Source organism: Bos indicus x Bos taurus, chromosome 5 (assembly GCF_003369695.1).
Source record: "Bos indicus x Bos taurus breed Angus x Brahman F1 hybrid chromosome 5, Bos_hybrid_MaternalHap_v2.0, whole genome shotgun sequence".
Taxonomy (NCBI): domain Eukaryota; kingdom Metazoa; phylum Chordata; class Mammalia; order Artiodactyla; family Bovidae; genus Bos; species Bos indicus x Bos taurus.
The window spans coordinates 69,129,198-69,145,110 of NC_040080.1; the positions used below are offsets into that span (position 1 = coordinate 69,129,198).

Sequence of the window (15,913 nt, forward strand, 5' to 3'; positions counted from 1 at the left end):
AAACTTTTGATTCAATAAATGAACATAGTTTCTTTCAATCACAAAAACGAAACACCTAACCACAGAAACAAGAATTTTTTTTAAATAGTTTAGGATTTTGAAGAAAATGATAACTTCAGATAAACTGAGAGTGTGGCTGATGAAAAATTCAAATACTATTCTTATGGCAGATTTTTACCCAAGCAATTAATTAAACTCAATATATTTGAGCTCCTTCCATACTGTGTACCTAAAATTACATGGCAGACTAGCATCATAAATATGGTTTAATCGTCTTGTCAAATGGCAACTCAATCAGATCTTTCCATTTTGATAAAGGTAAAGAAATGGAAACAACCTTACTTAGAACCATTCACTTTCTTATCACAGATGCCAGTGTTTTTACTTCTCCCTTGTTTGAACTAGGGAAAGGGAGACATATTTCTTCCCTTTAGAAAAAGTAAGGGGACTGGGAAAAGAGAACCTTAATGTCAGGCAGATTATTAGGGGAAAGAGTATATATATAGCATAATTCTGTAAGTATTTAGTTTTCATAACTGGGGCAGAAGCAGTATCTCTGATCGAATGCCTTGTACCTGTGTAAGTTGGCTAATGGTGATTTCTGATCATGAAAATATGCCTTTCATAACCAGTGATCTTACTTGTCTGTTCTTCACATTCTTCCAAATTAATATACACATTTCTCTATGATTAATGCTTCTGTTTCTGTTAATATAAATTTTCTTATGTTTTGTCAGTCCCTAATTCTAGAATACGAAATGACATGAGTACAGATTACAAGGAGTTGTAGATAATATTATTTCAAGGAGTTGTAGATAATAACATCCGATTTTAATACAGAATTGTTTTACATTACACTCACGAGGTAGAATTACTTGGAGTGCTAACATATAGCAGCAGTTATTAATATAATCAGACTGAATTATCTTGTACTGATTTTAATAATTATTCAAAGTACTTGTAATTGGAAACATAAGAAATGTCAGTCTTTATAATGGTAACTACTAAAACTTGCCCCATTTTAGTAGTTACCAAAGTACCCTTCTTTGCATAGTAAAGAAGCAAGAAAACAAAAAATGGTTTCAGATTTATTTGTATTACCTAAACAATCAAAAACAGTTCATTTCCTTGACGTGAAAAACTTTTTCCAAAATACTTTTTTTTCCTTTATTAAAAATATGCATGTCACTCAACACATTATGATTGGAATGTTCTGAAGTATATCAGGTTTATGTTCTAAATTTTATAAATTGGTATTATTAGTCACTGGAAAAAATAAGCTATTGGACAGATAGAGCCTTAGAAAGCAGAAGGCCATGCTAAATATATCTTAAAGGCTTTTTATCTTTTGCCTGTTTGTCCTAATGTATGTATTTAAATTCTAGTCAGTTAATGTTATGCTGTTTTAATTACAAGAAGCCCTCTCTATTTGATTTTTTTTTTTTTTTCTACTGTCACACTTAAGATCATCTTTCCATTTCAGTTTGTGAGTAAGAATAGTTTGTGGTAATTCATGTTACCAGTGATCAACTTCATTAGTGTTTTTTCTTTGCCAATAATGGATGCTTGCTGCTGCTGCTGCTAAGTCGCTTCAGTCGTGTCCGACTCTATGTGACCCCATAGACGGCAGCCCAACAGGCTCCCCCGTCCCTGGGATTCTCCAGGCAAGAACACTGGAGTGGGTTGCCATTTCCTTCTCCAGTACCTGGTGGGCTACACTCCATGGGGTCACAAAGAGTCAGACACAACTGAAGTGACTTAGCACATCCATTCATTTACTCAGCAAATATTCACCAAAGGCTCACTAAGTGCCTTTCACTCTGGGAGACATTGACTATGCTGTGGTGAACAAAAGAGTACTATTTCCATGAATTGTAGTCTAGTAGACGGAGAAGGCAGTGGCACCCCACTCCAGTACTCTTGCCTGGAAAATCCCATGAACGGAGGAGCCTGGTGGGCTGCAGTCCGTGGGGTCGCTGGGAGTCGGATACGACAGAGCGACTTCACTTTCACTTTTCACTTTCATGCATTGGAGAAGGAAATGGCAACCCACTCCAGTGTTCTTGCCTGGAGAATCCCAGGGACGGGGGAGCCTGATGGGCTGCCGTCTATGGGGTCGCACAGAGTCAGACACTACTGAAGTGACTTAGCAGCAGCAGCAGCAGAGGAAAGTGATCATCGCTTAGTCATGTTTGACTCTATGATCCCATGGACTGTAGCCCACCAGGCTCCTCTATCCATGGAATCCTCTAGGCAGTAGTAGTACTGGAGTGGGTAGCCATTTCCTTCTCCAGGAGATCTTCCCAACCCAGGGATCAAATTCAGGTCTTCTGCATTGCAGTCAGATTCTTTACTGTCTGAGCCACTAGGGAAGCCCTAGTCTAGTAGAGTATAAACATTAAATTGTGAGCATGATAAGCATCATAAAGAGAAAAAATCATGGAAGGTACAATGAGTATAACAAGAGCTGGGAGAGCATCTGATTTATACTGGATGCCATGCTCCCCAGAAATAATGTTTGAACGGTGACCAAAGAATAATTGTTAGGCAGGTGAGAATTGAAGTCAGACAGAGCAACAGCATGTGCAAAGCTCCTAAGGCAGGCAAGCTTGAGGAGCCAAAGATGAGTAACCCGTAGGATAATATTTAAAATGGGGGTGGTGGTGATAAAAATGAGTTCAAAGAAATAGGCAAAGACCAGATCATGTAGGGGGAATTTGGATTTCAATGCATTACAAAGGCATTAAAGGTTCCAGGCAGCTATCATCTCATCTAGTTTACTGCAGTTATCTTTTAACTGATTTCTCTGCTTATACCCTTAGCCCTTATGATTCATCCTCAAAAATGAACTTTCAGAGAGATCATTTTAAACTTAAAATAGGGCCTTTCCTGGTGGTCCAATGGCTAGGATGCCATGCCCCCAATGCATGGGGCCTGGGATCAATCTCTGTTCAGGGAACTATCCCACATGCTACAACTAAGACCCAGCACGGCCAAATAAATAGGTTTGTGGTGGTTCTTTTTTTAATTAAAACATTTCCTGTTACTCCTTGTTCATATCACTGAATGCCTTCTAATTTCACTAAGCAAAAGCTACAGTTCTTAAAAGAGACTATAAGGCCCTGCGTGATCTGGCTCCTGCTATCTTATTTTCTACCACTTTCCTCCATGCTCACTCTGCTCCCTCCTCACTTAGCCCCCTCACGTATTCCACAAATGTTCCTGCCTTGGGGTCTCTATACTTATATGAGTCAGATGTTCCCCTCCTCGCTCTATATATAGTGGTAATTGCCCTTACCATTGCATGACCACCTGATACTTGGGCACTCGTGCTCTCTCTCTCTCTCTCTATATATATATGTACACATATGTATATATATGAGTTTTTTTGTCTGTTTGCCTCTCCCTACTTCCAATTCATGCTCCATGAGCATGGGAACTTTGTTTTAGTCACTGCTATAGCCCTGCTACCTCAAACAGTGTCTGGCATGTAGCCAGCATTCAAATTAATGAAAAGTAAAGGAAATCACAAGTGTGTGTCTGGCTTCTGGCTTGTACATCATAATGATGACATAATGATAACAATGGGAGGAGAGACACAGGGGAGGTGGGTTTGGAGTAAGGAGAAGATTATGAGTTAATTTTAGGCTTATGCAGTTTGTCATGCCCATGAAACATCCAAGTTGATACATCATAGACAGATGGATGTTCTAAGAGTATGGAATACAGACACAGGCTTAGACTGGAAATAAAAATGTGGCTGTTTGTAGTTGGTTTTAAAATCAGGGAAATGATTACATCTGTAAAGAGAGGGCATCTGTAAAAAAGAGATTCCAGGACTAAACTAAGATTTACAGTTTAACATGTGAGTGGAGGAAAGATACTACTGTTGCAACAAGAGAATAGAAGGGGATTATGGATTCAAGTAGTTTCTTGATTTTGTGATGACTTCCAAAAGAATGAGACCATATTATAAGCTAAGAATACAAGAACAAGATTGCTCAGCAATACTGAGATCTCATTTGAGATTGAAGACCATCAATTTAGAATGATATAAATTTCTTCACTTAAAATTCTAACAGTGTTTAGCTACATAATGCATAAAATAGATGGCTGGGTTCATACAATAAGACAATTGAGTTCATCTCGAGTTGAAAAAAAAATAGGGGTCAAAGAAATTAAGAGCAGCTAGGCTAGTCTTCTTGTTTTGGGTGGCTAATGTATTTAGCTAATCCAATAAACATACATGAGACTTACTCTGTGCCAAGCATTGTTCTAGACATTGGTAATACAGAGTTGAATAGACATTGGTAATACAGAGTTGAAAAAGACAGTGCCTGTCTTCTAGAATTTCATTGTGTAGTGAATAAGATAAACATGTAAATAAAGAAGGTATAATATGTGATATAGAAAGCATGATAGCCAACTGTTTTAGAAGCAAAGAGAAGAGATCTATTGGGAAATAAGTGAGGCTTCCCCTAAGGAGGTTACAGTTGAATTGGTTCTTGATTTCATTTGATTGAGTACATTATTCACTAAGACTTATGTTTGGTTAAACTGGTGATAAAAATAGCAATGACGTACCAGAGGTAGAACTATATAACATTAGAGCTCATACTTGTTCAGATGAGCACCCCCTTTTTTTTTTTATCATAGAAATCCCTACATCAGAAATCTTATTTTACCATAGCAAAAAACACATTGCTCATACACTCAATAAACATATTGATACCTCCTGGATGCTATATAGATAACAGTGCTTTTTCATACATCTGTCAGCTCTAAAAAGAGAAGTACCTAAAATATTTTGAGCAGTGACAGTATCAGTGAAACAAACATAAAGTCTCCTAAAGTAATTGCATCAAAGATGACATTCATTTGAATTTGAAGGGTTTACTGGAAAATCACTCTTTGCTTAATAATCAGGTCTCATGTGTAAATAAAGATCTATGTTCATTTAGACAGATTTTGCTTTGAATATAAATCGAGTCATTGACTGACACATACACAAACACTAGTATACATACACATGCATGTTTATTATGCATATATGAATGAATACATATATTTTTAAATAGATCTGGTATAAAATTAAGATATTTTGTGTAATTTTCAGTATTAAAATTAAAATATCAGGTAATTACTGATATTTTCAGTAATTGCCCAGGGCTTTTTTAAACATCATGTACCTTGCCCAAGAGAAAGCTTTCAGTTACTCTTCTTGCTGCTGCTGCTGCTAAGTCACTTCAGTTGTGTCCGACTCTGTGCGACCTCATAGACGGCAGCCCACCAGGCTCCCCCGTCCCTGGGATTCTCCAGGCAAGAACACTGGAGTGGGTTGCCATTTCCTTCTCCAATGCATGAAAGTGAAAAGTGAAGTTGCTCAGTCGTGTCTGACCCTCAGCGACCCCATGGACTGCAGCCTACTAGGCTCCTCCGTCCATGGGATTTTCCAGGCAAGAGTACTGGAGTGGGGTGCCATTAACTGTTCCTAAAAGAAATTAAAAACAAGTTCTTTACCGGAATGTTACTGTTCATAAGGAAATTCCTAGTATTAATATATCCTTTATGATTCCTCTTACATTCATTGAATACCATATCAAAGTATCTATATCATCATAATTATACTACCATCTTCCTGAGACCTTTCTTACCTTCCCTGAAACCTGTTCCATTAATCATTTCTTGTTTGTTCTATACCTTTAACCTTACCTTTTCACTCTCTTCCTTTCAACATATGTACATGGTCAAGTCTTATTTAAAAAAATGAGGTAAGAGGAAGATGGAGTACCCTTGACCTTGAAAAGGATGGTCTGTGCTTTCTCCCTACTTTCTCATATTCCATTCAGTAATCCTCATGACTGCAGCATAGCACAGTAGGTAAAAGCTTGGATTTTGCAGTTTGACTGCTTCAAATCCTAGTTCTATAACTTTACAAGTTGTATGATCTTGGATAAGAAACTTTTTAATTTTATCTGTTACATGGAGATAAAATCCTTAAGAAGTACTTGGCACATAACAAGCATTGTGTAGGTATCAACTGCTGCTGTATCATCACTGTGACCATTATACCACTCCACAGAAATTATATTTGGAAAGGTCATTCTTGACTCCCTGTTTCACTAGGCTCTTTGTAGCCCCTCTAGTTGAAATCTGCTTATAACTGACAAATCGCAAAGCTCTCTCCACCATAATTCTCCCTCCTGAGTTTTCCTCCAAAATGTAACTATTAGATGGACATCCCTGACTAAATAATATTACAGATAACTCAAACTCAGCATGTCTGTGACTGAACGTATTTCCTAGAAGCTTAGTGCTTTTATTTAGTATACTACCTTATAGGTGCAATCATTGACCCAAGTCAAAACCTGACACCACAGAATCTGTTGATTCTACTGTTCTTAAATATCACTTGTATCTATCCTTTTCTGTCCTGCCAGTACAGTATTTTAACACTTGAGTGCCTTTTAAATGAACTGTTGAAAAATATATCTAACTCATTTCTTTGTTCCTAACTCATCTTTTTGTTCATCATTTATTCTCTTCTAATTCATTTAGTACAAAGTGTCATTGTTTTTAAATGCAAATACCTCCTTGCTTAAAACTCATTTCGTATCACCTAAAGGATAAAATCCAAATTGGACCCTACCTAGCTCCTTAACTAAAAGGATTCTCATAATTTATTAAGTCTGAGGTCTCTTTATATTTAATGTTGCCTCCTTCCTAGTTGCCTTTCATACACCCACATATTTGCTCATGGACACCCACACACACATGCACACACACCTCTTTTCCTCTGTCTCTTCTGGACGGATAACTACTGCGCAGTGAGAATCATACAATTCGAGACTGTCTTTGGCTTTTTTTATATCCCCAATGTTTGATACGATGGCAGATAATAGTTCAGTACATTACAATAGTGTTTCTCACAGTGTTTGGATGAGACTGTGCTGGTCAGCAATAAAATAACTGTACAAATTAAGCATAAGTGATCCAAAGCTTTCATAGTAGTTAAGGTAATTTCATTTCTATTAAATCTAATAATTTAAAAATGGGGCTTTGTTTTCTGTATGTTGTTTCTTATTTCATTTTTCTAGTTGTTCATTTTCATTTTATGAACTTTATAAAGTATCAGTCTATGACAATTTGAAGAATTTAAAACATATTAGTCCCTCCACATAGATGGTTTGAAAAACACTGAGTTAGGAAAATTTACCTGAAATATTTGCTTGACCTGTACCACATTAATGATATTTCTGGAGCTAAGTGTCAAAGAGCACAATAATTTTTAAAAGAATTATAACATGTAATATATATGTATATATGTAGTTCTTACAAAGACCTGCCAATGTAACCAGTTTGATAGCACTTGAAGTGGCCTGCCATGTTAATCACAGCTTGTCAGAACATACCCTCACTCGTGTGCAAAGTGTTTCTTTAATGATTTCACAGTGAATGATATGAAAACATCATTTTAGAACATTGTATTTCTAGAGACTCTTAAAATAATGATCTTCTGTTCTTAATATTTGTTGAGTTCTTTTTTATTATGAAAATGGAAACCTTCATAGTTCATGTTATCACATAGTTCTTAAACTTCTGTTTCAACTCAGCTTAAATATTGTCAATTATGTGCCTAGTGCCATAAAACGATACAGAGAAGTATATGACTTGGTGGTTCTCTTAAAGAATGTAGTAAGTCAGTGAAGCTTTTTTTTAAAAAATTCTGCTATACCTTTCTGTATGTGCCTAGATCTAAAAGATGAATGGTTCACGCAATTCTTAATGCTCATTTATTCAAAAATGTTTCTTTACTGAATATTGTTTGTGAGGGACTGAACACTCACAAAATTATAAAAGTTTGTTTCTTCTTAAAACCTTTGACAGTCTCCTTGCTTAAAATGTTGACATTAATTTTATTGTGAGCCAGTTCTGAATTATTAAAACAGAGTAGGAGATAAGCTGCTAAACATTAAAATTGACTTTGTAAGCTTTAGTCCTCTAAAATACAACTTGCACTAACATTTACTAATGTTATTAGAATCATTTAGCTTTAGAATGCTTTCAGTAAACTGAATATCTAAACATAAAATCATTCAGTATATAACCTGTTACTAAAAAAAATTTTTTTTTTACAATTGCTGTTGGCAGTCCATTAGTTTTAAAACATCATGCAACTTCTTGAAGCTTGTAGTATCCTTATTGATATAATCATTATCCCAAAAGTTTTGAAATATATCTCTGTGGTATCTTCTATCCAGTGGATCTTCTATCCAATTTCTACTTTTAGCTTTTAATATGAAAAAGCACTAGTCTTATATAGTCATGCTTTTTTAAGCATGACAGTTCTAATTACAGGAGATACTGTAAGTAGCAGTGTAGTCTTGCTGACAGAATTCTTCTTTCTCAGTCCTGTAGGTGAAGGGGAAGAGGCATTGACATTTCTTTGCTAGCCAAAAGGTTTCCCATTAGTTGTCATACTAACTAAATTTTCATAATAATTCTTATTAAATTCAAGTAGTGTGTGAAAAATAGATTCCATAGAATTTGAAGAAAATGGTGATAGCAGAGATTTTAAATGAAGTTTAATTTTTTCATGTCCTAAGCATAGTGCCAGATTAATGGTAAAATGTTAAAATGTTAGAATATTTTTGTTTAGTTAAAAATGCTGCCTTTAAAAGTGCTTTATGTAAAATTCCAATATTTTAAGTAGTGTGTATGCCAATTCTCTCTTCACTAAGTAGGTGGGAGAGGGAAAAAAATATTTAAAGTTTTTTAAAACTAAAAAGAAAATTATATCCATTTGTATTTTACATACACAAATTTATTCTTTAAAGAAAACTTGGAGAATGGAAATGTAAAGCAAAACATGGCTTTAGTTGTATTTGTTTCCCCAGAATATATAGAGAAACTTCAAAATTGATCCCTCAAATATGAGATTTTCCTTTTCTAAAGAGAAAAATAACAAAAAATAAAATATGAAGTGTCTTATAAATCTCGTTTTTCAAATCTCCATGGTGAAAGGGCAGGCTTAGATTTGTAGTTCTTCATTGTGAAAGTCTACATCATACTTTTCTGTCTTATCCACTACTTTATTACATAATTAGAGCCAGTATCCCAGTTTTAATAGAATGCTTTGGAGTTATACAGTACCTTTTTAGAATGTTTATACTGTTGTCATGACAAAAAAAAAAAAAAAAACATCCAATCTGACAAATCTGAAAATTCTTTATCCATCTAATCTTAAAATCCAGAAAAATATATTGGGGGGTATTCTAAGATTACTTTAACCATGGATTACTTTAGGTTTTATTTTTTAAATCATAAGAAAATAATTTCCATTTTAGGTTGGGTTCCTATATTTAGCATTGGTCAGTTTGAAAGTGTAGCTACTTTAAGAGTTGTGAGTGGGATTACATTTTGATCAGTTACAGAATGAGTTACACAATTCTCAAAGGCTTTAGGTAATCAAAAATTAAGTTTGTTTTCTTTCCTGTTCTAGTTACCGGTTTACTAAAATAGTGAGCATACATGATCACTTGAAAATTGGGCTTCTGGAGCACCTGAACAGAAAGGGAGTGGTTCATATTCAGCATTACAAAAGACAACTTTCTCTTTTTGAAGGGGATTACTTTGACTATTTTCCAGGTACTGGGGAAATTCCAGATTCATTACAAGTTATTGGGATGGCTATTAATTATTCATTTCCTAAAATATGTTGATTATAGACTTGAGATTTGGTTATATAGTAGAACTTGATATCACTTGGTCAGTTTTTTTAAAAACTGAAAGATTGTAGTGAAATACAAAATAGAGACTCTTAAAATGAGTCACTTTTTCAGAGAATTCTAGAAACATCAGTCTTACTGATCAGAACATTTAATGGAAGAACTTATTGACAGTAATATAAAACAATAGGATTTTTGCATGTGTGTTTAAGGAAGTTATTTTTAAAAAGCATTGTAGTCTTTCCAAGAAATTTAAATAATTAGAGAAAATCAGACTTCACATAATAACACCAATTATAGCATGTTGGGTTAAAGGTGGAAATGTATAACCAGAGTTTTTCATAGATAATTAACACTTTTTAAAATAGTTGAATACTATATGCATTTTTTAAAAAAGAGTTCTTCATGGTGACAGTGGTTAAAAGTCTGTATACATTGATCCATATACAATGTCCAGTAGATGAGATATTTGATTATTTAGAGTAATTCTCTGAAGAATTATTATGTCTAGTTCCAGGTTGATTTGAGGGAAAGAGTCATCATGAAAATATATTACCATATATTTTCCTTTCACGTATCTTTTACTTATATGGATTTATCTTGAGAGTTATTTTTTGGAGAATTCACATTAGTTAACTTTTTCTTCATTAAGAAACCCTCTTTAGGCATTATTTGGACTTTTATTTTTTAACTTGTAGAGCTTTGAGTAAGTTATAGTTATATAGCAGGCTGCAATTCAGATCTTAGTCAAGTGTTTTCCCACTGTTCTCAGTCTCTGTAAGAACTGCTTTACCATATAAGTTTTAAATTCATTCATCACACCTTTATTACGGTATGTGCCAGGCATTGTGCTAGATGCTGAGTTACAAAAGTGAATAGAACACGGACTCTGCTCTCAGGATAAAGACAGTATAAGAGTTCAAGTTAATAGAGTTAGTCCAGAAGAAGGAACATTAGTTTATCTTTGAGGTAACTGAGATACTGAGATGAGTTTTAAAGAATAAGTAGGAATTTCTTACAGGGGAAGAACATACTAAGGGAAAGAGTACATGCTAAGGCTCAGTCTTAATACTTTAAGAAATATATCATAAGATCCCTAATTCAAATTCACATTCTTACATGCAATTTTGATTTTAATGCATATGTGAGCACAAGTAGAGAAGTATAAAGCCACATTGAGAAACAGATACATTTGCTCACAGAGTGATTGGTTTGCACATAATACACCATTCTCATCATTCTTCCTGGACCAACATCTTTTCATACTAGCTTATATCCTGAACCTTCCAGTTAGCCAGCTGTGAAGATGCTGAGTCACACAGGCTAAAATAATGAATGCCAAAAGTCTGCTGCTGCTGCTGCTAAGTCGCTTCAGTCGTCTCCAACTCTGTGTGACCCCATAGAGGGCAGCCCTCCAGGCTCCCCCGTCCCTGGATTCTCCAGGCAAGAACACTGGAGTGGGTTGCCATTCCTTCTCCAATGTAAGAAAGTGAAAGTGAAGTCACTCAGTCATGTCCGACTCTTAGCGACCCCATGGACTGCAGCCTACTAGGCTCCTCCGTCCATGGGATTTTCCAGGCAAGGGTACCAAAGTCTACTATATACTAAATATGAAACTTTAGTATTCATATTACCATATACTAAATACACAATTTAGTTTTTAATACTTAGATCTTCAAATGCTCTTGTCAGTTTTGCACAGTATTAACTTGCCCTGGGATCATAAAAAGTTTAAATGAGTATTTACCCTAGTTAACAAGTGCATTTGCCTGTTAATGTAGGTTTTTTTACTTTTTCTCTTTTGCATCAAGAATTGAAACTACCCCTGGAGAAGGAAATGGCAACCCACTCCAGTATTCTTGCCTGGAAAATTCCATGGACAGAGGAGCCTGGCAGGCTGCAGTCTGTGGGATCACACGACTGAGCACGCACACGTGATGGTGGGTGGAGAGAGTTGGGTTGGTAGCAATTAACAGAGGTAGAACTGAAAAAAAGAATTGAAACTACTAATACAGAATCTTTTTCTTCAGTCTGATTATTGCTTCATTTTTAAAATGGTATTTGACAAAATTCTATGCAATATTAGGACTGACTCTAAATACAATTGTAATACAAACAAAATATGGCTTAAGATACGTGTTTTACGATTAGTCACATTACTTTATATTTGGACCTCGTTTTTTGATGGTGAATTGTAAGAGCTAGTTCTTAAACTATGGAAGTATTGGCATTTAGTCAGTGTCAAGCTTTGAAATCAAATGAATGTAATAGAGGTGAAGCTCAGCATGTCATATGACGAGTAGAATGTCAAAAAAAAACTCATAAGTGGCCATAAAAATAACATGCTAATATTGTTTATATAATCCTTTTTTGTTTTTATGATACATTCATATATATTCTCAGGGTTTGTGTTTTGTTTTTTAATTCTCAGTTTTTTATAAGAAAAATGATGTATGTTATGGATGAAAGTTTTGTGGGTGGTGGTGGTTGTTTTCTCCAGTTCAGAAAGTATTGAGAATAAGGGATATATACACATAGGCACAACGTACATTGTATGATTTCTGGTCTATATTCTGTTGTTGGAGTAAAGTAGCTTATGAGTTAATAAGGACATTTTCTATGTCTACATATATAGGAATTCATATGCCTTAGGAAAGGAATTATCTTGGAACACTTCCAAACAGATAGGAAAGTGGTGTTTTTTATATTAGAAGAATCTTTGAGAGATATGCTTTAGAACTCTGGTTCTAGTTTTTATTACTGTACTAATTAAATTTATCTTTATTCTTTAAAATATTGTACTTAATGGAAGCCAGTCCAATATCAAATTTTCTGGTAATTGTCAAAGGTGTTCATGTTTCTGAGAAAGCCTCATTATAAAGATTGAGTAATGAGTTGCATAAATTACAAATCAATTGTATTATGAGCAAATTTAAGAAACCAGCTTCTTTTCTTCTGCCAGAGCGATGGCATTGAATACTGATATCACCTGGAACGTGAAAATATTTTAGTTGTTTGAGCTCTATTCCAACTGTACCTTGAAATTGATACCCAAAGAGAACTTAATATATAACTGGTTTTTGTATTATTTCAAGAATATAATGACTCCATTATTTTCAAAGTAAGGGAAAAAAGTATGGTATTTTCAAGAGGTGGAAGAAAAATCTGATATCAGTTTAGTTTTTAAAATACTATGGACTGTGTATTAGAACAATTGAATATCTGTATTTGTATGTATTTGTACAAATTTTTAGAAAAATTAAGGTCATGAGTTCCTGAAAACATTACCTTTAACAAATAAGATGCTTTAGGAGACTATTTAGGACTTAATAGTTCACATTTAAAATAAGGTTTATCTCAGGGATACATAGGTTATGTACCTATGGCTGATTCACGTATGGCAGAAGCTAATACAATGTTGTAAAGTAGTTATCCTCTAATTTAAAAAAAAAGTAAAAAAATTTTTTTATATCTTGACAGGAATACAGGCAATTATTTACTGAACCATTGTGTTTTGTTGTTTAGTTTGTTATTAGTTAATTATAATCAGTTTCAAACTGGCATGAGTCACTATGAAAATAAGCACTGTTCTCTTTAAAAATCCAAGTAGAGACCTGTTACAAAGCAAATGGTAGATTAAATGAAAGTCAAAAAGGCACCAGGGAGGTTTAATAGGTGTTGTCTTTTTGAATTTGAAATTTTAGTCTGAGATTACTATTAAAGGATTTGTAGCAAGGAAGTGACATAATCAAGTCTTAAATTTTAGTGACAAATTTTAGAAAGATCACTATGGATGCAAAACTAAAAATTTTTTAATTATAGTTGGAAGCTCTTTGCAAGATAAGGATAACTATGAATAAGTAAAAGCAAACTGCAAGAATTATTCATGTTTGCACAGCTTGATTCTTTAAAGTGTTTGGTAAAACATTAACTTCTTTATATAATTGTTGCACACAGTAGTAGAATATTATACATTCTTAGTATAACCCTGAGCTGATCAAATATAAGGATTTGAAAACTAATTTATAATTGTTGTAAATGCTGTCTTATCTCCACTTTGCTTCATTGACAATTTAGTGTTGGTCCTGTTTGTACTAAATCAGATGATACTACTGAGTGATGGCATTTATGCCCTGTGTAGTCATGGTATATTCTAGGTTGCTGGCCCCTACCTCCAAGCTGGGTATAAAACCAATATATATTATAAAAAGAAAATGAAACTGAGAAAGCCTGTAAGATTAGGAAAATTTGAGATATAAAAGGAGTTAGGAGCAAAAGTACGGAAAAGAAAAAAAAAAAAATCCTTCCCTAATTGCATCTTATACTGTAAAAAAATAAAATAAAAATTTTTACTGTTGAAAATAACTTGTAAATCACAGCCTATGTAGCCCACCTCAAACATTTTTTGACTGTTGATACTGTTTTCACTGCCTAAAATAGTGTAATAACAAGTTCCATATTATAAAGAGTTCTCCCTCTTATCTTGAGGTTGGGGCCAGGCTACCAGCTTGAACAGTATTATTTTTATTAGACAGAAAATTCCAAATTAGATATCATGGTTACGAGTACACAGAAATTGACTTTTAATTGAAAACACAAAATATAACACCATGATTTATTTTTAAGATTGAATATGCTTAAGTTTTAGCCAAACAGTATATGACATATAGTTTATAACATCCAAGTTATCAGCATAAACTCAGCAGGCTTAATTTTTCATAGTTACCCAGACTGTTTAACTTAGTTCTTATGAGTGGTAAGCAAGCTTTGAAAAACTTTCATTTCCATTAATATGAATTCTGAACTCTTCTATGAATGGGTTTCTACTACTTTACATGCAAAGAACTAGCTTCACTTAAAGCATTTTGTCACTATACTCCAAAACAAATATCTTCCTGCAGCCAAAAAGTTACCTCTATGACTCTATGCCTGTGTCAGTCTTTACATATTCTACTTAATGGCTCTAGACATCTAATTGATAAAGTAATATTGGGTTCAAAATGAAGTCACATTATATAGCATTATCAACTTAAAATTATTTTAGCTTGAGATAAAATATTCTGGGAAAACTGTACTCCCACTGTCTATTTTATTTTAGATCCTAAATTATTCAAAATGGAATAGAGCTGGAGAATTAACTTACTCATAATTTTAATCATACCATAAAGTAAAATTGGGTTGTTGTATTATTAAATAGAGCTGGAAGAAGTAAGAACACTATTGGCCAGAGTTCACATAATAGAAGTTTGTTTTCTCAGGCTCAGCTGATCTGTACTGTCCCTTCTAGAAAATGATTGACCCAAAAGGAAACCTTAGAAGGCTGCTCTTTCATGATGATGAATTGACAATGGAAGCAGTAAATACCTCTTTAAAGTTCATTTCTTACTTGTGTTCCATCTCAGTTTTTAGCTGCTACTCAGGCTAATTGGCAAATGCTTGGGATGGTTAGACAATCCATAATTTCTCCCAGAAAAAAAATTCTGAACTTCTCTCCCAGTTAACCAGTAGTTTGCTGTGGTTAAAATTAATGTAGGTTTTGCAGCAACAGATACTAGCATTTTTGTTTACTATAAATAATTGACTTGAAATTTGGGAAATGAATAGTTGAGTACATCATTTGAATGTTTACTTGATCAGTTACTTATTTTAGTGCAAGAGGCCATCAATGTAAATTTATATATATATATATATATATATAATCACTTTGTTTCTGCATTTTAGTGTTTAATATGTATGGTTTCTTTTACTTGAAAATATATTTTATTTTTTGCAGTGTTTGAGCAATACACCTCCACTTACTGAATATTTTCTGAATGATAAGTATCAAGAAGAACTGAATTTTGACAATCCCTTAGGAATGAGAGGGGAAATAGCTAAATCTTATGCTGAATTGATCAAGCAAATGTGGTCTGGAAAGTACAGCTATGTCACACCAAGAGCCTTTAAGGTTAGTATCTTAAATACATTTTCATCAAGTCCTTTTCACCCCCAAGAGGACAGAAGTCTTTGGGAAAAGAGCAAAGAATCATAGCTATTATAATGGTTTGTGGCCCTCCAGAGGGACTTAGCATATAAATAGATATGCAGCAAATAAAGTATTAAATTTTCAGGGTGGGGTACAGAACAGATGAGTTCCGGGAGATGGTAAAGGACATAAATAAAAGTTGAGAAATACAGGCATGGTT

At 34.1% G+C, this 15,913-nt stretch overlaps 1 protein-coding gene across 5 annotated transcripts in view; it reads left to right on the forward strand.

Moving 5' to 3' along the window:
• The window catches only part of USP15 (ubiquitin specific peptidase 15), a 128,936-nt gene that overhangs the window by 90,671 nt on the left and 22,352 nt on the right, over nt 1-15,913 (forward strand). For 3 of the 5 annotated variants that reach the window (XM_027542413.1, XM_027542411.1, XM_027542412.1), the window contains one exon: nt 15,502-15,675. In XM_027542413.1, the coding sequence (XP_027398214.1) occupies nt 15,502-15,675 (174 nt within the window). Of the gene's footprint in view, nt 1-9,502; nt 9,649-15,501; nt 15,676-15,913 lie in introns of those variants that run through there. The other 2 variants (XR_003511169.1, XM_027542414.1) reach the window with 2 other exon arrangements.